This window comes from Hylobates moloch, unplaced genomic scaffold (genome assembly GCF_009828535.3).
Source record: "Hylobates moloch isolate HMO894 unplaced genomic scaffold, HMol_V3 SCAFFOLD_6, whole genome shotgun sequence".
NCBI lineage: Eukaryota > Metazoa > Chordata > Mammalia > Primates > Hylobatidae > Hylobates > Hylobates moloch.
The window spans coordinates 46,277,326-46,299,953 of NW_026652281.1; the positions used below are offsets into that span (position 1 = coordinate 46,277,326).

General features: G+C 37.9%; 1 protein-coding gene across 1 annotated transcript in view; it reads left to right on the forward strand.

The window, feature by feature from the left end:
* The first annotated feature begins 968 nt into the window (after nt 1-968).
* Nucleotides 969-22,628, forward strand: part of SLCO4C1 (solute carrier organic anion transporter family member 4C1) — a 64,415-nt gene continuing 42,755 nt past the window's right edge. Inside the window, exons 1-2 of the mRNA XM_032155907.2 lie at nt 969-1,345; nt 5,692-5,955. Coding sequence (XP_032011798.1) covers nt 991-1,345; nt 5,692-5,955 — 619 coding nt within the window. The 5' untranslated portion in view covers nt 969-990. The remainder of the gene's footprint in view (nt 1,346-5,691; nt 5,956-22,628) is intronic.

Genomic DNA, 22,628 nt, shown 5'->3' on the forward strand with positions numbered 1-22,628 from the left:
GAAAATAGGGTCTGGAGGCAGGAAACATAAGGCCTATTCACACTTCAGCTATAACAGGAAATATCCTCTCCATAGGGCGTAGGCCATAAATGACTTTGTAACTTTACTTCGTCTTCTCCCTTTACATAGGGCATACCCAAAGTAACCAATGGAATCCTCTAGGGGGTATTTAAACTCCCCAAAATTCTGTAACCGGGCCCTTGAGCCCCTATGCTCGCCCGTTCCCACACTGTGGAGTGTACTTTCATTTTCAATAAACCCCTTCATTCCTTCCTTGCTTTGTTTGTGCGTTTTCTTCAATTCTTTCTTCAAGATGCCAAGAACCTGGACACCTTCTACCAGTCAACAGGATGACAGGCAAAAGTCTTATCAAGACGCTCATGAACCAAAGTATACCTCTGACGTCTTGATTCTTGTAGTCCAAGCCTAGCCTGGTTTGGTAAGCAGCAAAGGAAGAAAAACGCAAGATAGTTTCTTGAACAATCTCCTGATGCAACCGTTTACAGGTTTCCTGTCAGCACCCAGGGGGAGCTTTTGGCCAGAGACTCTCACAGTCTCTGGGTGTTCCCAGTGCTCGAGCTCAAGGGAGGCGCGCTGCGGGCTGAAGGCTCAGGTCAGAACCGCAGGGGCTCGGGCGGAGGCGGACTCCGGTCGAAGGCTGTGGGGTGAGAACACTCGCCCCCTCAGCTGCCGCCGGGTGGCACGCCCACGCCGCGCCTTCCGGTTGGCCCCTGAGGCGACGGGTGAGGCACAGCTGAGAGCCAAAGCCACAGGCTGGGGCGCTAACGCCCCCACTCCGCTCTGCGCTCCAGACAGCCGCGGGCTGGAGTAGGAAGGTTCAGGCGGTGGCGGAGAGCGCGCTGGAGGCTGGAGGGCCAGGAGGCGGGAAGCTTCCCGCACGGGGGCGCTGTCACCTGCCTATGGGAGGAGCCAGAGAGGGACCTGGCTCTGCTGCTCTGAAGCACCGGAGTCGGGAGAACCCATCCAGACATGAAGAGCGCCAAAGGTATTGAGAACTTGGCTTTCGTCCCCTCCAGCCCAGACATCCTGCGCCGCTTGTCTGCGTCCCCCTCCCAGATCGAAGTCTCTGCCTCGTCCTCTGACCCCCAGAGAGAGAATTCGCAGCCACAGGAGCTTCAGAAGCCCCAGGAGCCCCAGAAGTCACCAGAGCCATCTCTGCCTTCGGCCCCTCCCAATGTCTCCGAAGAGAAGCTCCGGTCACTGTCGCTGTCCGAGTTTGAGGAGGGGCCTTACGGCTGGAGGAACTTCCATCCTCAATATCTCCAGCGGTGCAACACACCTCGAGGCTTTCTGCTTCACTACTGCCTCTTGGCCGTCACACAAGGTAAAGTCCAGCGCCCGCTCGAGGCTCGGGCCAGTGGAGAGCGAGGTGGGCACGGCGAGCCAGCCGGGGGAGAGGGCAGGTGAGCGGGGTACGTGGGGCGGCGGACGCGCCCTGCAAGGTGGCCCCGGGTTTGGAACTTGCGTGCGTTCTCACCAAGGTCAACCTACGGGCCCCAGCCAGCCTTCCAAAGTTCAGCTTCTCCTTTATCGCTACAGTTCAAACTTGCTATACAAGCCTTTTTCTCTTTTGTATTTTACCTCAGTTTAGCGGATTCAAGACTTTCAGGGAAGATTACAAGAACCTTCCTTTGGGAAAGGTGTACCCTGGGGGAGTTTATTTTACATTATAAAGACAAAAATTTACCTAGGCCCTCTTTAAAGGTATTTTACTTTTACATTTGTTTCATTGCCTCAGGGGAAGGAGTAATACCTTTGCAGGTGGGAGTGGGATGCCTTACAAGGAAGAAAGCTATGTAAAATCTATCGTATAAATTAGATACAAACATTCATGTTTTGTGAGTGTATTTAGTTTGAGAGTATGTGGGCACCAGAAGAGCCCAGTGAGTAAATTAGCAAAGGCTCCCGACTTTGTTGAGCCTTAACCTTCATTGTGTTACATTAGTTAGCCAGTATCTGTTTTGTTCTAGGATCTCTTTTAGGTTCTCTTGGGAGTTACAGATTCAGTTCAGATTTATACCCTCAGGGGTTTGCAATCTAAGCTCAGTTTGGAGGAGTGATATCCTGGAGGGAGAACAGCTCCCTTGAAAGAAGGCACAGAGAAGGTTAAAGCTGCTTCTGGTGTGTTCAGTACAGAGGTTGAACGAAAATAGGAAGTTAACCCGAGTTGACTTTGAGGAAGGGTGGAGAAGAGGTGGAGAGGAATCATGAAGGACATGCCGAAGCTTAGTTGAATTGGCACGTAGATATTTTTTGGTCACTTGAGGCATAGTCCGAGAATATTTTCTGTATAATCAGTCAAGGATTAATTGGAAGAAATACAACCTTAGAAATATATTTTTTAGAGGGTTGGAAGCAGCTCATTTTTTAAAGTTAATAGAAAACTAAGTCAAAGCCTAAGTATACTTTTTGTTCTTATTCCTCCTCTTCAAGGAACCCAGGGCCCCTTGCTTTGCTAAGAAACCATTTATTGATTGCAAGTCAGCTGCAGGTCTTCTACTGAAGGTAGATTTGTGTTGAAGAATTATTTCCCTGTCCACTTTTCTTGTCCCTACCAAAGTTCCCCTCCATTAATGTCTTGATCATAGTTTTACAAAATTGGTAATTGTGAAGCATCACAGTGTCAAAGGAATGCGAAGATAAAAAAGTTGGACACAAGTAAAAAAGTCTTATCTTGTGTATTATCTTAAAATTCCTCTGAAATTTCTATATTATTCCAGAATATATCATTTTATATTTAATATAAAATATTGCCTAAAATTGTTATCAAATATAATTGTCACTCGTAGAAAATTTGTCAGGTTTAGTCTGGAGCAGCATCTACCCAGAGGTCCCCAATTTAAGAAGCTTAATCTGAGATAAAAGTGACCTAATAGGCCGGGCATGGTGGCTCACGCTTGTAATCCCAGCACTTTGGAAGGCCGAGGCTGGCGGATCACTTGAGGTCAGAACTTGGATACCAGCCTGGCCAACATGGTGAAACCCCCTCTCCACTAAAACTACAAAAAATTATGGCCGGGCGCTGTGGTTCACGCCTGTAATTGCAGCACTTTGGGAGGCTGAGGCAGGCAGATCACCTGAGGTCAGGAGTTCGAGACCAGCCTGGCCAACATGGTGAAACCCCGTCTCTACCAAAAATACAAAAACTAGTTGGGCATGGTGGCACATGCCTGCAATCCCAGCTACTTGGAGGGCTGAGGTAGGAAAATCACTTGAACCCAGGAAGTGGAGTTTGAAGTGGGCCGAGATCGTGTGATTGCACTCCAGCCTAGGCAACAGCGCGAAACTCTGTCTCAAAACAAAACACCACAAAAATTAGCCGGGTGCGGTGGCACACACGCCTGTAGTCCCAGCTATTCAGGAGGCTGAGGCAGGAGAATCACTCCAACCTGGGAGGTGGAGGTTGCAGTGAGCCGAGATGGCGCCACTGCACTCCAGCCTGGTGACAGAGTGAGGCAAGGTCTCAAAAAAAAAATTATAATAATAAAAAGTGCGACCCAATAAATTATTAGTTTACATTTCAGTTTAAGTTTGAATGCCTGAAAACTATTGCCATGTTTCTCAAACACGATCCTTAAGATCATTTCCATGGTATATTTAAATATACATTTAATTGGAAAGAAAAACAAAATTTGTCAAATGAGTTTATTTAACCCAGCATTTCTCAAAGACAAACAGGGGTTCTCTAAGTACTTAATTTTCTAATGTGCTTCCTGTTGTCATTCATTTACAATAGGGAGATGTAGTACGGAGCATTTCCTGATTTTTTTGTTTTTTTTTTTTTTAAGTAATGTTCTTGGAACTTGTATAGCATAGAATTCACTCTGTAGTCCCAGCTACTCGGAGAGGCTGAGGCAGGAGAATGGCGTGAACCCGGGAGGCGGAGCTTGCAGTGAGCTGAGATTGCGCCACTGCACTCCAGCCTGGGCGACAGAGCGAGACTCCGTCTCAAAAAAAAAAAAAAAAAAAAAGAGTCAGTCATTGGATTAATGTGCTATCCTTCCTGAGGAGTTTACAAATTTTTTTTTTTTCAAAGAGAAGTTTTACCATAAAAACAATGCTTTCTATTAACTAATTTTTAATTAGTATGGCAAGTGATAGGGAAGTTGATTTTATTGGATGCGGAAAATTTTGTATTATTAGATAAGTAAAAAATATGAGTTTTGAAACTTATTAAATTTGTTGAATTTATCTTTTTTGAAATATATTTTCAGCTACGGTCTTAATCAAAATTTAAAGAGATTTGTGGAGATCATGACTTGTATGTATATACTCATTCTGGTATTGAATGAAAACAATTTATCATACCTAAATAAAAAGAGTATCTAGTTAATTCAATCAGATGTTTTTTATTTTCAATTTATAGTAATGTTTAAACTCCTGTAAGTTTAATCTATATCTGGACTGTTAATAAATGAAAACAATTTATCATACCTAAGTAAAAGGAATCTCTAGTTAATTCAATCAGATTTTTAAAATTTTCAATTTATAGTTATGTTTAAAACTCCTGTAAGTTTAATCTATATCTGGACAGGACATTTTTAAGTAAGTCAAAATTTTCAGGTTTTTCAGTCTTACCTTGTTTACCTTCTGTTCCTTCGCTATAGTTATAATAAATGTATGTTTTTTCTTTTACTTTGGATATAATTTAGAATACAAGTGGCTAAAAGACTTATGTTTACTTTTGCTCTAGAATCCTTTGCATAGTAACTTTAATATCTGTAAGAATGTTAGAAAAAAATAGGGGTTTGAGAGCTCAATTTCTTCTTCCTAAGACTAAATCAAGGTTATCTCTTTTTTTGGAGTTGGGGAGAGGAGGGAAGAGACAAAGTAATAGTCAAAGTTATCTCTTGTCCTTAGATAAATATGTTTAAGGATTGAATAATTTGGGAAGCAATTGAGCCTAACTGTAATGGCCTATGGGGTCTCTTGTACCTTTTGTAGTCTTCTGAGTGAGGTCCCTGGGAGTATGATATATTAATACTTGGAAACTCTAGCAAACTGGCTTCATGGGACTTTACCAGTTTGACTTCATCATTTAAAGAAAAATGAATTAAGGCTAGTTAACTATAATTTAGTATGCAGCAAGCATCAGTTTTGTTGGACACCTGAAAATTCACAAGTGTACAACTTAAAAAGCAAACTGGGCCAGACGCGTTGGCTTACACCTGTAATGCCAGCACTTTGGGAGGCCAAGGCGGGTGGATCACCTGAGGTCAGGATTTCAAGACCAGCCTGGCCAACATGGTGAAATCCCATCTCTACTAACAAGATACAAAAAATTAGCCAGGTGTGGTGGCGCGTGCCTGTAATCCCATCTACTCCAGAGCCTGAGGCAGGAGAATCACTTGAACCCTGGAGGTGGAGGTGGAGGTGGCGGTGAGCCCAGATCGTGCCATTGCAGTCCAGCCTGGGCAATGAAAGTGAAACTCTGTCTCAAAAAAATAAATAAATAAAATAAAAATTAAAAATAAATAAATAAAAATAAAAAGCAAACTGATTTTCAAGGAAATACGTTTAGGTTGCCTAACTTTGAAACTTTGAGACTTTGAAAACTGGTACATTTAAAAAAACAAAAGAAACGAATAATCAAACTCTACTTCATTGTGTTAATAATCTTAATCATAGGGTAAAATTTTAATGATGCACATCAACTTTTCTGTTTTTTAGGTATTGTAGTTAATGGCCTAGTAAATATTAGCATTTCCACTATTGAGAAGCGTTATGAAATGAAGAGTTCCCTGACTGGCCTGATTTCATCAAGCTACGATATTTCATTCTGTTTGTTGTCTTTATTTGTATCATTCTTCGGTGAAAGAGGACATAAGCCGAGATGGCTTGCATTTGCAGCCTTTATGATTGGACTGGGAGCACTTGTATTCTCATTGCCACAATTTGTCAGTGGAGAATATAAATTGGGGTCTCTTTTTGAAGGTAAGTTTCTGTTGTGTTTATGTTTGTTTTAATCTAAAGAAGTGGATAAAACTAGGTCATTAACTTTATATTGCAATTCACTTATACAGTATGGTAAGGGTTTACATCTCTTCCATGGCTCACTGGTTTGTTCATTGTGTGAACTGTATGAGATAGGAGATTAGAGAGACTGTACATTATTCATCGTTTCAGTGGTTCTCCAAGTTTTTAAGCCTCTGATTCTTATTCCCCATATTATACACAGTCCTCCTCAAAAAGAGATGACTTGTTTTCCTTTGCAGGTTGTGACCTCACTGGAGTTCTGAGATCTTTAGTTTTTCCCTTTGTACTTTTATTTGCTGTGTTTACAGCTCTGCACCCTGGACATGTTGATTCCTGATTTGAGACAAAGAGAGGTGACATTTAGAAAAGTGAAACTTTTCCTAAGAAATGAAACTAGCTCTACTTTTGGACCTAGATAAGAAACACAGAACTTCAGAGCAAACGTCATCGTAGGTTGCTCTCGTTAGATGGAGAAATATATTATTCAAAGGCTCAGAAAGGAAATTTAATTATATACATATTTTTTCCCAATGACATTTTTAATAAAAAAACAAATATAGTAGAGCCAGAAGGGTGGACAAACGAAAGTAGACCTTAACATTTTAATGTCCTTCCTGGGACTTCTAATAGCAAATATTGAAATAATTAGGAATAAAATCAGATGGTTATAAACTCAGAGGCTTTATTCACTTACTTAACCCCTGAAAATGAAAGACAAAGGATAATTGGAGCCTGTTATGCTATAGGTATTATTTTTAAAAAGTTAAGATTGTTAGATTTGTGTGTTAATATTGAAAATTAGTATTTGCTATAGTGTGGATGTTTGTCTCCCTAAACCTCATATTGGAGGGAGGTGTTTGGGTCATGGAGGTGGATCATTCATGAATACATTAATGCCCTGGGAATGGGGTCAGTGAGTTCTGTTTGTTCCCAACAAAACTGTTTGTTAAAGAGAGTTTGAGCTAGGCATGGGGGCTCACGCCTAAAATCACAGCATTTTGGAAGGCTGAGGCAGAAGAATCCCTTGAGCTCAGGAGTTAGAGACCAGCCTGGGCAATATAGTGAGACTTTCTACAAACAAAAAAAGATTCTGGCCCCTCCCCTGTAGCTCTCTTGCTTCCTCTCTCCCCATGTGATCTCTGTGATCTCTGGCTAGCTGCCCTCTGCCTTCTGCCCTGAGTGGAAGCAGCTAGAGGCTCTCACTAGAAGCAGGTGCTGGCACTATGTTCTTGTACAGTAGAACTGTGAGCCAAATCAATTTCTTCTCTATATAAATGCCTCAGGTGTTCCTTTTTATTTATTTATTTATTTTTTTTGAGATGGAGTCTCGCTCTGTCTCCCAGGCTGGAGTGCAGTGGCACGATCTCGGCTCACTGCAAGCTCCGCCTCCCAGGTTCACGCCATTCTCCTGCCTCAGCCTCCGGAGTAGCTGGGACTACAGGCGCCCGCCACCGCGCCCGGCTAATTTTTTGTATTTTTTTAGTAGAGACGGGGTTTCACCGTGGTCTCGATCTCCTGACCTCGTGATCCACCCGCCTCGGCCTCCCAAAGTGCTGGGATTACAGGCATGAGCCACTACGCCCGGCCAGGTGTTCCTTTTTAGCAATGCAAATGGACTAAGACAATATTAAAGTATTAATCTTTCCCAAGATCAATTTTCCAATTCTAGAATGATAACAAACAGGAAAATATTCTCAATAACAAATTATATATTACATAGCATGGTTTTAGAAGTGCACTTATTAGTTAAGTAGGCTTCATTTTAGAAGTAAAAATAGAATATGTAAGTGGATGAATGGAGAGTATTTTTAAAATGTGGTAGAGTTTGGAATGAATAAGATAAGGAGAATAAGTTATCAGCAGAAAGAGCACTTACATAGATTCTAGCACATTATCCGAGATTGGACAAGACTGCACAAGGCAACTTGACATAATTTCACTGGGAGTAGTTTTAGGAACAAGCCACATATTGCAGCGTAGGCTTTAGTATAACACTATTGAAATCTAAATCGTAAGGGAATATCTAAATTTTAATCTGCCACACAAAAAAACATATTACTGATTCTATGATAGTTATTTGTTCATAGCATTTAGGTGATAATCTTTGTGCTGTTTCTAGGCCCTCAACCTTTCAGTTGCTCAGATGTCTTTCTTGTTCTTAAGTAAACAAACCTTGCTCAAAAATCTATGACTCTCTAAACTGAAACGTAAATACTTCTTCCAGTACAAAGCCTGATCTGTCTTCCACGATCTTCTCAGCTTCCTCTCTTGCCATTTATACCTGGAGTTATGGCCATTCTGAAGAACTTATTTTCCTAAAGGAAAATTGCCACAAATTAAGGTGTTTGTGTGTGACCAGAGATGAAGCTAAGATTGCTGAAGCCAGATCATAAACTTTTAGTAGTGTACTGTGCAGGTTTTCACCAAGTTCTTATTGATCTAATTAACATTTTTCATTATTTTAGCAGATTATTGAAATAGGTTAGATAGAGGAATTGGCTGATCTAAGATTTTTACTGTAAATTGACTCAATTTAAATAATAGCTTAAATGTAGCAAATGAAAGCAAAAACTCAGCTTGCCCTCCTGTTATTCCGCCATTCATATAATATATATTTATTGATATGGACTACACTTGGTGTTGAGATAACACCAGTAAAACAGTTCCATGCCATCTGGATTTTATGTATTAGTGGGAAGAAATATGCAATTAATAAACAAATGAACAAGATAATTGAAAATTGAGGTGAGTGGGTAAAGAGACAAATAGAATGAAGTAATACTGTGTTAAAGGCTAAGTATGTTTGCCAAGAAAGGCTACAATGATAATATCTGGATAGTGAAGAGCTAACCTTGAAAGATAATTTCCAGGCTGGAGAGAAACATGGTTAAGGGCTTTGCAGCAGAGGAGGGCTTGGTAGGTTTTAGGAATTGTCAGTTTTGGTCAGCATTGTCAAAGCAAGGGAGGCTGTTTTGGAGAGGCAGGTAGACACTAGGGAGGCATTTAGATTGTGCTTGAAATGCAATGCAAAGTTGTGAAAGAGTTTTATACAGGGAAGTGCATGATCTTACTGGAGTTCAAGAGACAAGAGTAAATGGGAGCCAATCACTCTGGAAATTTTTATTGTAGTCCAGGTGAGAGATAAACGTGGCTGAGACTGGGGTGGTAGGAGTAGAGATCCAGAAGATGAATGATTCTCAGTGTGTTTTATAGGAAAAAGAAATAGGACTCTGTTGGATATATTGTGAAGGAGGAATGAAGGAGTCCTTGGTATTTGGCTTGATCAGCTGGGGCCATTTTTACTTAGAAGGTGGAAGACTAGGTAGAACAGAATTGGAATGAAATTAAGAATTTGGGTTTGGAGTTTTTAGTATGAACTGCATATTATATATCCAGTGTTGCAGTGTATATCCTCAAACATATGTGTTTACATAATCATGCAAGTCATTCATTTGGTTTGATTCCTAGAAGTGCAAATACTGGATTTGAAGGCCTTCCTCATTCTAGTTTTTGATAGATAATGTCACACTGACTTTCAGGAAGGGATATATTAGTTACTCTCCCATTGTTGGTGAATGAAAATGCATCACTGTTGTGTTGGATTTTTGCATTTTTTTCCCCCTGTGATTTTTCTTTTTTTTTCTTTTTTTTTTTTGAGAAGGAGTTTTGCTCTTGTTGCCCAGGCTGGAGTGCAATGGTGCGATCTTGGCTCACTGCAGCCTCCACCTCCCGGGTTCAAGCAATTCTCCTGCCTCAGCCTCCTGAGTAGCTGGGATTACAGGCACATACCACTATGCCTGGCTAATTTTTTATATTTAGTAGAGATGGGGTTTTACCATGTTGGTCAGGCTGGTTTCAAACTCCCGACCTCAGGTGATCTGCCCGCCTCAGCCTCCCAAAGTGCTGGGATTACAGGCATGAGCCACCGTGCCCGGCCTCCCTGTGATTTTTCTTAACAGAAGTGTCACTGTGGTGTGTGTAGGTGTTTATAATATGACAGACACAAAATTCAGGATTGAAATTGCATTACACATTTAAAGGAATCCAGGCATTTAGAAATGGAAGGGATGTTAGAAATGATAAAACCCAGCCAGGCGCAATGACTCATGCCTGTAATCCCAGCACTTTTGGAGGCCAAGGTGGGCGGACCATGAGGTCAGGAGTTCGAAACCAGCCTGGCCAACACAGTGAAACCCCATCTCTACCAAAGATACAAAAAAAAAAAAATTAGCCGTGTGTGGTGGCACGTGCCAGTAGTCCCAGCTACTTTGGAGGCTGAGGCAGGAGAAATGCTTGAACCAGGGAGGCCGAGGTTGCAGTGAGCTGAAACCTTACCATTGCACTCCAGCCTGGGTGACAGAGCAGAGACTCCATCTCAAAAAAAAAAAAAAGAAGTGAAAAACCCCTTCTTCTTGTAGTGTAAGCCTTAGGGCAAGAGGTGAATTGATTTCATAGATGGTTAACAACAACTAAAACTAATCCTAATTTTTATGGTTTGTTTATTGTTTTTCAAATGTGTATGCTAAGTTATTAACTATATTGAATGATTTTCATACTTTTTATGAATTTCAACCATTTCTTCCCCAATTTCTAGTAGTCAGGTACAGTGGTCCGTATTAATCTACTTTTGCAAGTTAGGGAATCTGTAAGGAAAAATCTGAATTATTTGTTAAACTTTAGGGAGAGTAGAGAAGAAAACCTAGGAAAAGGAAACTGCAAAAGGAAAACAGATTAGTTGAAAGCTTCCTGTAAATTAATTAGAGGCAAGGGGATGTGTAATCTTCCTAAGTAACTTAACATAACATAGAGCATAATATTAATAAATGATTTTATTAATTGAAATTATACGTGTAATTTAATTTAAAATGGACAGTGAGGAAATTAACATACCCTTCTGTGCTTTTTCTGTTTTTCTTGTGGGAAATCAAAATCAGGGCTCACTTTGGATGGAATAATCTGTATAAGAGGAGACTAAAGTAATGTAATATAGCTAGTAAGTAGAAAAAAACAAAACAAAATACGATAAGCATGTATAATTTCTACAGGTGTGAGAATAACACAAAAGAACGTTAAGAACAAAAGTTAGGAAGATATGTTTGGAAACAGCTTGGACTTTCTATTGTGTTGTAAATAATAAATTTAAGTAGGTTGTAGAGAAAGTTTTTTTTTAAGGGGAGCTTTTAGAAAGACATAAGCATTAGAGGTGATTAACTTTGAATGGAGATGATCAAAGGGAAGTTGTGGTTGTTATTGGACTAAAAAAAGAGGTAGTATTAAAATTAAGAGGGGCCGGGCGTGGTGGCTCACGCTTGTAATCCCAGCACTTTGGGAGGCCGAGGCGGGCGGATCACGAGGTCAGGAGATCGAGACCACGGTGAAACCCCGTCTCTACTAAAAATACAAAAAATTAGCCGGGCGTGGTGGCGGGTGCCTGTAGTCCCAGCTACTTGGAGAGGCTGAGGCAGGAGAATGGCGTGAACCCGGGAGGCGGAGCTTGCAGTGAGCCGAGATTGCGCCACTGCACTCCAGCCTGGGCGACAGAGCGAGACTCCGTCTCAAAAAAAAAAAAAAAAAAAAAAAAATTAAGAGGAACAAATACATACTATTAAGGGCTAATTTTTTGTACAAGTTAACCCAAACATAGAATAGTGTCAAAACACTTTCAAATAAGTCATATTTGACATTCATTTTGACTTACTTCAACATAATATTAATATGTCACAACATATTGCAATGTGACTTTAAAATATTTAAAATGCAATAAATAAATCTTTACCACATAACATTTTTTTCATCTAAGCAACCTTAATTTCTTTTAGATGAGTGTTATTTTAATGTTACTATGCAAAATAATCTTTATGTCTCTTTGAGACTTTGGGAGAGAGGCATTATTAAATACTGAGGAATTGTAGAAAAGTAGTTACTTAAGCTAGTAAAGCTCTTTTTATTTATTGACCAATAATTAGATAATTTTTCCTACGTTGCACTATATCTTTGTTTCTCTTTTCCATACCCTTTCCCTCAAAGAAACCTTAAATGATAAAAATTCACATTAGCTGTAGCACTAAATTTCTAATTTTTTTTTTATTGGCATTTCAGAGAGAATGCTTCATCAAAGGACTTCGGTTGTGCTTGGTAACTACTTACAAAAGCTGTGCTAGGAAAATGATTGGAGTAGGACTCAAAGTGGACTTTACTTCTGGTTACTATTTTATCTTTTTTTCTTAGAATATTTTTTTCTTTAATGGAATTCTTGCCTAGATTTGAGAAGACCTAGGGCAAAGAATCTTAGAGGTTTTCAAGCACAAATTCAGTACAGGAAGCTTTAATTTTGCTTGGCCTCTGAGTGTTTTTCCTTTTTTGATATTATTTTTTATTTTATGGAAATCACTTATTTTTCTTACATTTTACTTCTTTGTAACTGAAATGAATAAAGGAGTAATGAGAAGAGGTGATTTTTTTTAGATTAGAAGCTATAATGGTGTAATAAACAAATAATTCACTTTTAAATTTAATACATACAATAAAAGGCCTAGAGCTACCTTTTAGCAATAGTCAATGCTCTAGATAAAACCATCACAATTTTTTATATCAGAGGCTTTTCAGTCTTTCTCATACTTCCTAGATAATACGAATTACGCTGAGCCAGGCTCAATGGCTCACACCTGTAATCCCAGCACTTTGGGAGGCTGAGGTGGGTGGATTACTTGAGGCCAGGAGTTTGAGACTAGCCTGGCCAACATGGTGAAACCCTGTCCCTACTAAAAGTAGAAAAATTAGCCAGGCATGGTGGCAGGCACCTGTAATCCCAGCTACTTGAAAGGCTAAGGCAGGACAATCGCTTGAACCCCAGGAGGCGGAGGTTGCAGTGAGCTGAGATCAGGACACTGCACTCCAGCCTGGGCGACACAGAACAACACTCCATCTCAAAAAAATATATATATGTGTGTGTGTATATATATATGTGTGTGTGTGTATATATATATATGAATTATCCTGGATAGTTGCTATTCCTGTTTAATACTGCCTCTTGGAGATCCTGATTCAGTAAGTTTGGAGTAGGACTCAATCAATATTTTTTAAAAATTACCCGGGTTATCTTAGTCTAATTTAGGACATACATGTCCATTTTAGTGTCTGATTACTTTGTAAAGCTTTTAACTGTGGATATAGAGAGAAAGGTTTCTTTTCCTTTGCAGATTATTGCTTTATGTCTTTCTTTAAAATAGGAGTTTCACAATCATCATGAAATGCTAGGTGCTCTAATGCAGCCAGTTTTGTTGAAATGCAAATGACCAAACTTCTGAAATAGAGGAAACTTACAGAGAAAAATAAGTAGGAAAAAAATGTGTCAATGAAATTTTAGCATGAACTCAATTCTCCTTACAAGCTATAGTTTGCTGGTAGGTAGAGGTTTAAAAAATCCATGGCCTTCAGCAAGAGAAAAATATGTCCAAACATTTCTGAAAGTACTATCTACAGAGAACAGTTTCTAGAGGTATTAGGAATATGTTAAAAATGTGTTCAATGGTTGAATGAGTTTGGAAAAAAAAAAAGAACACTAAGCAGGTGTCTTTACTGCAGCACTATAAAGCAAATGGATTTTGCAAATCTTTAGTTAGGGGTATGATATGTAGAGTTGATGAAGAGGCTCCGTTGTTAAACTTGTCCCCTTCATCCTGCTTTCGCCCCTTACTTTGTCGTCCTCTAGGTAAGTGGGGCAGTGAACACACTTTGGTAAAATCTGCTCTATCTGCTTTAGGTTTAACTATGTGAATTTGAAAGCCCTTGTTGAGTTTAGAAACTTTATTATGATCAGCACCTAGGACAGCATGCGATATAAACTAGGTCCTTAAGAACTATTTGTTAAGTTGTCACATATATTAATGAATGGAGTCCTTTGATAAGGTATATTAAGAGCCTAATGCCTTGTCCTTCCACAGAAGACAGTAAGAGTAGGTAATGGCAGATAAAGGCAATTTGGGATTCTCTGTCCACATTTTCCATAAACTTGGGCTAAAAAAAATAGTGTAACATTTAAAGAGAATTTTCTCTTTCTCTCTCCATTTTTTTCCTCTGGCGACTGAATTAGGACAAATTATGTTGTTAGAGGCAAAAATTATTTTCCATAATCTTTTTGAGTAAGATTTGGGATCTGAAAAATTTGCAGTGTGAAAAGGAAGCTAAAATGAGAAGCATATTCAGAAATAGTAGCAGAATGCTTTGATATTCTACTTTTGGTTTTTGTCTTAATGACTTGCTAAGATGTTGATTTCACTTCAGTGCTTCTAAGAAAATTCTCTTTTAATGTTCCATTTTTTTTAGCCCAAGTTTATGGAAAATGTGGACAGAGAATCCCAAATTGCCTTTATCTGCCATTACCTACTCTTACTGTCTTCCGTGGAAGGACAAGGCATTAGGCTCTTAATGTTAAAATGTTAGCAATTCTCTTTTCATGGACTTTTTAAAATCTTCGTATATAAAATGAAATGCCCTGATAGGGCATTCAAGTGGCCATAGGCGTAGTTGTGTCTAACCAGGTATATTGTGTGGAAGGTAATGATTAAGCAATGTCTTTTTTTTTTTTTTCTTTTTTTTTTGTAGCTTCCTTAGAAAGGTTGGTGGTTTGTGGCAGGAAATAAAAGAGGAAATTCTATTTTCTTAGTCACTGTTCTTAAAAACGCACAAATTTGCCAATGTGTGTTTTAATATATTTTTTCTGTTTCATTTTAATGCTATTAGTTAATCCGATTTAATGGAAGTATTCAGCACTTTAGCAGAGATATGAGAGTCAGAAATAAGTGAGTTTAAGTTTTTGCTCACACACTGTGATAGAACTATCGTGATCCTGGAGATAAGTTTCTTTGACTATAAATTATGTTGATAATAATCAATGCCACATAGAAGAGTATACATATGTGATGATAAGGCAGTGCCTGGTGTGTGATAAGTGCTCATTAAATAGTAGTAATGAATAATAAAGTCCTTTTTTTTTTTTTTGTGGATGTCACTTGGTGTTGACATATCCCCAAAGTCTGACCAAACACTTTTGAACTAGTACATTAGAAAGGGTTTTAATTAGATATATTTCTAAGATCATATTGTTATGAGATAAGAAAAGAATTCATTTGGTGTAGCTCAGCTTAACTGGGTCCACTTAGAATAACACATTAAAATATTGCCTTTTAAATAGCCAAGTTGCCTTTTGAAAATATCTTGAATTTTTTTGACTTTGAACATGATATGTACTTTGTAAAATGTTCAGAAAATAGGAACACACAAACAAAAATGGAATAAACAAAGAAAGAAAGAGTTTTCGTGGTAACACACCTTGGTTATTCACTGTTAACACTGTTCAGTCTTTTAAAAATATATATACGCATTCATACGTATATTGTCACACATAAACTACACTACACAGTCATTAACACACATTCATGCACACATTCACACTCACATAATTTTATTAACATTCACACATCTTTACATCACATTCGCACAAACACATTCAAAATCCTTGTTTGAAGGAAACAAGATTTTTAATCTATGAATGTTGACTTCTTTTTACTTGGAAGATGTATTGGACACATTTTATATTAGTAAAGATGGAGCTGCAGAATCTTTTTGCTTTTCTATTATTTCATTTTATAAATAACTTATTTAACCAACCCTCCTTTGTTATATTTTTTATTAATACATTTAATTTTTCTGGTTAGAGAGGTTCTATGGGTCATGCAGACAATTTGGGTAATACTAAGAAGTGAAAGAGAAAAAAACCCAATTCACTGTTTTTCTTTTCTCAAGGAAAACAGCTTCAGTATTGTCTTACTGTTTTTCTGTGCCTATTTTTAATACAGTTAATAAAATATGTTGCAACCTGTGAGCATTTTCTTGCATAGCATTCTGTTTTACATTTTAAACATTCTCATAGAACTGAATTTTTACATATAAAAAGTTTTTTATTATAAATTAACTCATGATGAACATTTTTGTGTTTAAAGGTTTTACTATATTTCAGTAATTATACAGTATATAATGTTTTGGAATTGACTTTTTTTAGTCTGGGTAATTATCTGAATACTCATCATGTTGTTGTATATATCAATTGTTCTGTTCTTTCTACTGCTGATTAGTAATCCATGGTATGGATGTACCATAGTTTGTTTAACCATTTGCCTATTAAAGAACATCTGGTTTGTTCCCAGATTTTGGTTATTACAAATAAAGCTACAAACATTCGTGTTCAGATTTTTGTGTGAACATAGTTTTCATTTTTCTGGAATAGATGCCCAGGAGTAAAACTGCTGGGTCATATGAAAATTCTATGTTTAGTTTTTTGAGAAACTGCCAAACTGTTTTCCAGATTCACTGTATCACGTTGTGTTCCCATCAGCAATGTATGAGTGACTCAGTTTATTTGAATCCTTGCCAGCATTTGGTATAGCCATTCTGATAGGTGTACAGTGAAATCTCGCTGTGTTTTAATTTGTATTTCCCTAATGGCTGATAAAATTGAGCATCTTTGCTTGTGTGAATTTGCTATCTGCATATCATCTTTGGTGAAATGTCTTTTCATGTCTTTGGATATTTGTTTCTTTACTGTTGAGTTTTGAGGGACATTTATGTTTTCTGAGTACTAGGTCTTGTCACAAGCTAGTTTGCAAATATTTTCATCCAGTCTATAGCATGTCTTTTCATCCTCTTAACAGGGTCCTTCAGAGAGTGAAAATTTTCAATTTAAAAAAGTCGAATTTATCAGTTTTTTCCTTTTATAGATTATGCTTTTATTGTGAAGATTAAAAACTCTTTTCCTAGCTCTGATCCCTAAGATTTTCTTCTATTTTTAAAAAAAGTTTTATAATTTTCTATTTTACATTTTAGTCTGTGATATATTTTGAGTTAATTTGTATAAAAGATGTGAGGTTTAAAGTTTGATTTTTGTTTATAAGTGTCCATTTGCTCTAGCTCCATTTGAAAAGTCTGTCCTTTGACAATTGAATTACTTTTGTAGCTTTTCAAAAATCAGTTGGGCATATTTGTATAGCTATATTTCTGGGATCTCTACTCTGCTCCATTGATTTATGTATCTCTCTACCAGTATCACATTCTTGACTATTATACTTATGTAAGTCTTGAAATCCTATAGACATTCCTCTCACTTCATTGTTATTTTTCCATATTGGTTTGCCTCATTCCTTTTTATTTATATAAATTTTAGAATAATCTTGTCAATATCTACAAAATATCTTAATAGGATTTTGAGGGGAATTGTATTAAACCTTGATATGGTTTGGTTTTGTGTCCCCACTCAAATCTCATCTCAAATTGTAATCCCCATAATCCCCACATGTCAAGGGAGGGACCTGGTGGGAAGTTATTTGATCATGGGAGTGGTTTCCCCCATGCTGTTCTCCTGATAGTGAGTGAGTTCTCATGAGAGCTGATGGTTTTATAAGTGTTTGACAGTTCTTCCTTCACATGCTGTCTCGCCTGCCACTATATAAGATGTAACTACTTCCCCTTCAGCCGTGATTGTAAGTTTCCTGAGGCCTAAATTTTTTTCTTTATAAATTACCCAGTTTCAGTTAGTATCTTTTTTTTTTTTTTTTTTTTTGAGACGGAGTCTCGCTCAGTCACCCAGGCTAGAGTCAGTGGCACGATCTCGGCTCACTGCAAGCTCCACCTCCCGGGTTCACGCCATTCTCCTGCCTCAGCCTCTCCAAGTGGCTGGGACTACAGGCGCCCGCCACCACGCCCGGCTAATTTTTTGTATTTTTAGTAGAGACGGGGTTTCACCATGGTCTCGAACTCCTGACCTCGTGATCCGCCCACCTCGGCCTCCCAAAGTGCTGGGATTACAAGCGTGAGCCACCGCGCCCGGCCTTCAGGTAGGATCTTTATAGCAGTGTGAAAATGAACTAATACAACCTGTATATTAATTGGGATTAAATTGATACAGTTACTATGTTGGGTCTTCCAATCCATGAATATATATGGATTTATACTCCATTTATTTAGACTTTCTTTAATTTTTTTCATCAGTATTTTGTATATTTAGCATACAAGTTATGTATATATATTTTGTTAGATTAACATCTAAGTATTTCTTTTTGCTTTTTTTGAATGGTTGTAAATAGTACTGTATTTTAAATTTCAGTTTCCATATGTTCATTGCCAGTATGTGGAAATATGATAGATTTTTGTATGTTTTATTGTGTATTCTGCAACGTTACTGAATTAATTGGTTCTTGATATTATTTTGTGGATTCCTTGGTGTTTTCTATGTAGACAGTCATGTTTTCTGCAAATAGGAACAGTTTTATTACTTGTTTACCTTCTGTATGACATTAATTTTTCTTTTTTTTTTTTTTTTTGCCTTATTGCACTGGTTAGAACTTCCAGTACTATTTTGAGTAAGAATGGTGAGAGTGATTGTTCTTACCTTCTTCCCTATATTAGGGAAAAAAGCTTTCAGTCTTTCACCACTGCTGCATGTTTTTATAAATACTCTTTATCAAGTTGGGAAAGTTCTACTCTGTTCCTTTTTTTCTGAGAATTTTTATCAGGAATCATTGTTGAATGTTGCCAAATACTTGTTCTGCATCAATTGTTCATGTGATTTCTGATTATGTGATCATGATCATGCGATTTTTTTCTTCTTCAATCTGTTAATACAGTAGTTAACATTTTTTTATTTTTTGATTTTTTTGATGCCAGCCTTGCATCCCAGAATAAACCTCACCTGGCAATGGTGTACAATTCTTTGGATATATTTGTGAATTCTGTTTGGTACTATTTTGTTAAGCATTTTTGTGTCTATATTCAAAAAGGATATTAGTTTTAATTTTCTTTTATGTACTGTCTCTATTTAGCTTTGTAGTTTTTGTGGATTTTAGGGGATTATAAACTTCATACAATAAATTGAGAAATGTTCCTCCTCCACTATTTTCTGAAATTGATTTTACTTTATATGTTTGTTAGAATTCTGCAAGTGAAACTATTTGAGCCTATAGATTTCTGTTTGGGGAGTTCCTTAATTAAAAAAGTTAATATTCTTAATAGTTATCTTTAATAGTAATTCAAATCTATTAGGTTGGTGCAAGAGTAATTGTGATTTTTGTCATTACTTTTTTTTTTTTTGAGATTGAGTCTCGCTCTGTCGCCCAGGCTACAGTGCAGTGGCGCGACCTCGGCTCACTGCAAGCTCCGCTTCCCGGGTTCAGGCCATTCTCCTGCCTCAGCCTCCCGAGTAGCTGAGACTACAGGTGCCTGCAACCACGCCCGGCTAATTTTTTGTATTTTTAGTAGAGACGGGGTTTCACCGTGTTAGCCAGGACGGTCTGGATCTCCTGACCTCGTGATCTGCCCGCCTCGGCCTCCCAAAGTGCTGGGATTACAGGCGTGAGCCACTGCGCCCGGCCTTGTCATTACTTTTAATGGCAAAAACTGCAGTTAACTTCTGCACCAACCTTATACTTCATTTTGGGTGAGTAGATATAATTTATCCTTTTTATGGATTTCATTTAAGTTGTCAAATTTATGTATATAAAGCTAACTGTTCCTAGTATTTATTTATTATATTTTCTTTGTCTGCTGGATCTGTTGTGAAATCCTTTGCTTGATTCCTGGTGTTGACAATATTTGTTTACTTTTTCTTGTTCTTTGTCAGTCTTGCTAGATGTAGCCAATTAAATTCATCTTTTCAGAAAATGAACTTTTAGTTTCATTAATTTTTCTCTATAGTTTTCTATTTTCCAATTTATTGATTTCTGCTCTTTATTTTCTTTCTTCTTATTTTAAATTTATTTTATTATTATTTTTCTCTAGGTGGCTGACATGGAAGCTTAGATTACTGATTTTATTTTTATTTTTTCTAACGTATGCATTTTAGTGCTATAAAATTTTCTTTCAGTACTGCTTGAGTTGTATTTCACAATTTTATATATTGTGTTTTCATTTTTACTTAATTCAGTGAATTTTTTTATTTCCTTAGAGACTTCCTTTTTGACCCATAGATTATTTGAAAGTGTGGGACCATGTTGTTTAGTTTCCGATATTTGGAGATATTTTTGTTATCATTTTGTTAATGATGTTTCCTTAGATTCCATTGTAGTCAGAAAACATACTAGGTAGGATTTGAATTTTTAAAAATTTATTAAGGTTTACTCTATGGCGCATGATGTGGTCTGCCTTGGCATATGTTCTGTGGGCATTTCAAAAGAAAATGTATTTTGCTATTGTTTGGCAGAGTGCTTAAAAAATGTTGGTTAGATCCTGTTGGTAGATGTGGTTGATAAGTTAGTTTATATCCTTGCTAATTTTCTGTTCTATCAGTTGCTCAGAGAGGGGTTTTGAAATCTTTCATTGTAATTGTGGGTTTGTCTGTTCCTCCTTTCATTCTATAAATTTCTGCTTCATGTTTTACAGCTCTTTGATGGTGAAAACATGTTACTCTTCTTGGTAAATTGACTATTTTTCGTTATGTAATGTCTCTCTGTGTCAAGTAAATTTTTTTGCTCTAAAGTCAGTTTCAGCTGATATTAATATGGCTACTCCTACAATCTTTTGATTAATGCTTGGATGATATGTTTTTTCCCCCAATCTTTACATTTCAGCCTGCCCCCACACTACTGCATTTGAAGTGAATTTCTTGTAGATGGCATATTTGGGTTGTTTTTTTATTCATTATGTCAATATCCTTTAATTGTAATAGTCAGACCATTTACATGTAATGTAAATACTAGTATGTTAAAGGTTAAACCTGTACTTTTAATATTTTGTTTTGTGTTTGTTCTGTTTTTTGTTTCTCTGTTATCTGCTTCTTGCTTTCCTGAATGTGAGTTGCTTGAACATTTTTAGAATTCCATTTTGATTTATCTATAGTGTTTTGAGTATATTTCTTTGTATAGCTTTTTGAGTGTTTTTTTCTAGATATTGCATTACATGTATATAAGTATAGTCTTTGTATTATATTATTAGACTCTGGTTCTTATTTAAATCTTCTGTCTTAACTACTTGACACTGCTCTGATGGCTTTGAGGTGGGGGTGGGTGATGTCTTATTTGCCGAGTGGCATCGAAGTCCAAGTTTACCTCTTGGCCTCAATTGACACCTAGTAGGAAGACAGGCTTCTTATTACTATTGGGTGGTGGTGGCAGTCCTGGATCTCCACTAGAACTCCACTGATATCATTCTGTCTGGGAAGGGTAGGAGTGACTTGCTACTCTTCTACTGACACCACAGAGGAGAAGTATGGCCTAATTCCAACTAGACTACAGTGTAAGTTCTGACTCTTCACTAGGCTTCTTCTTGCACTAGCAGAGATGGAGTGGGGGGGCGCTTCTGTTGCTACATAGAGCTGGAAACCCAGGCTACCAGTGTAGATTTCACTGTCACGAGGGGTGGGGATCATTACCTCCTGATGAGGGTAGAAGTCCCAGATCCCTTCTCAGCCTTCTCTGACACCACCCTGGAAGGGGGGTGGGGTACCTTGTTACACCATATAGTGCAGGGGTGAGTGTGGGTGAGACTGCAGTTTTTCTCTGTGGTATTTGACTAGAGTAGCATGATTACTGTATAATTTTTCTGCCTTGCCAAGCTGCTTCTTTCTTGATCTTTTGGCTAGAATGATGATAATTTTCTTGTGGCTCTTTTTTTTGTTTTGTATGTAGCCTTTGGCATTTATGGGTTGCTAACTTATTCAGCTGCAAATCTGGGATAGATTAAGCAAAAATAAAACCCCAGAAACTCACCACTATGTTCATTGGGTACTGTCTAGGGAACTAAGGAGCGGCAATGGATTGGTGCCTCTCACTACTATAGCTAATAATCCACTTAATGGAATTCTTACACCCTGCCTTGTTGAATTCTAGTACCCAAGGGATGCAAGTTTCCATCAAGGCACACAGTCATTATTCCCTTAAATCCAAAGCTTAACAATAACTGTTCACTAATCCTTTTTGATCTCTTCATAGTAAATATTCAACAGGGAGAGTTCACTAAATTGACAGAGCTAATGGATCCTAGTTACCAAGGGAAAATTGAGTTGTTCCTTTCCAGTTGCAAGGAACAGTATATTTTTGGACTGCAAGATCCACTTAGGTGCCTCTTAACATTCCCATACTCAATAGTACTTGTTAAAAGAAAACTTCAGTAACTCAACAGGGAAAGAACAGCTGGAGACTTGTAAAAGACTGTAAAATACCTGACCAGTTAAGGTATAGGCCGTGGTAAAGGGAACAAGAACTGCATGATAGAAGGAAGCTATGCTTATCAGTTGGGCCCTCTGACCAACTATAGAAAGAGAACTATGGAGCTGGTTAATTGTCGCCCTGTTCTTGTTTTCCTCTGCCGCCTTCGATGCAGACCACCGCTGGGGCTAACACTTCAGTGTTGCTTTCAGGTGGGAGAATAACTGAATGCATGCTACCTCATGATGATATTTTGCTGATAGCTTTTTGTGGGTTTCTTATGTGGGAGACATACAGATTTTTAAATTCAGACAAAGATAAAAGTGGATGCTAAAGAAGGAGGGGGAGCTGTGTTGGATATTCTGTGTCCCTCCAGAGCCAATATTTACTATTTATCACTTTTGCTTTGTGCTTTAGTAGAAAAATCCAACAGACTATGTC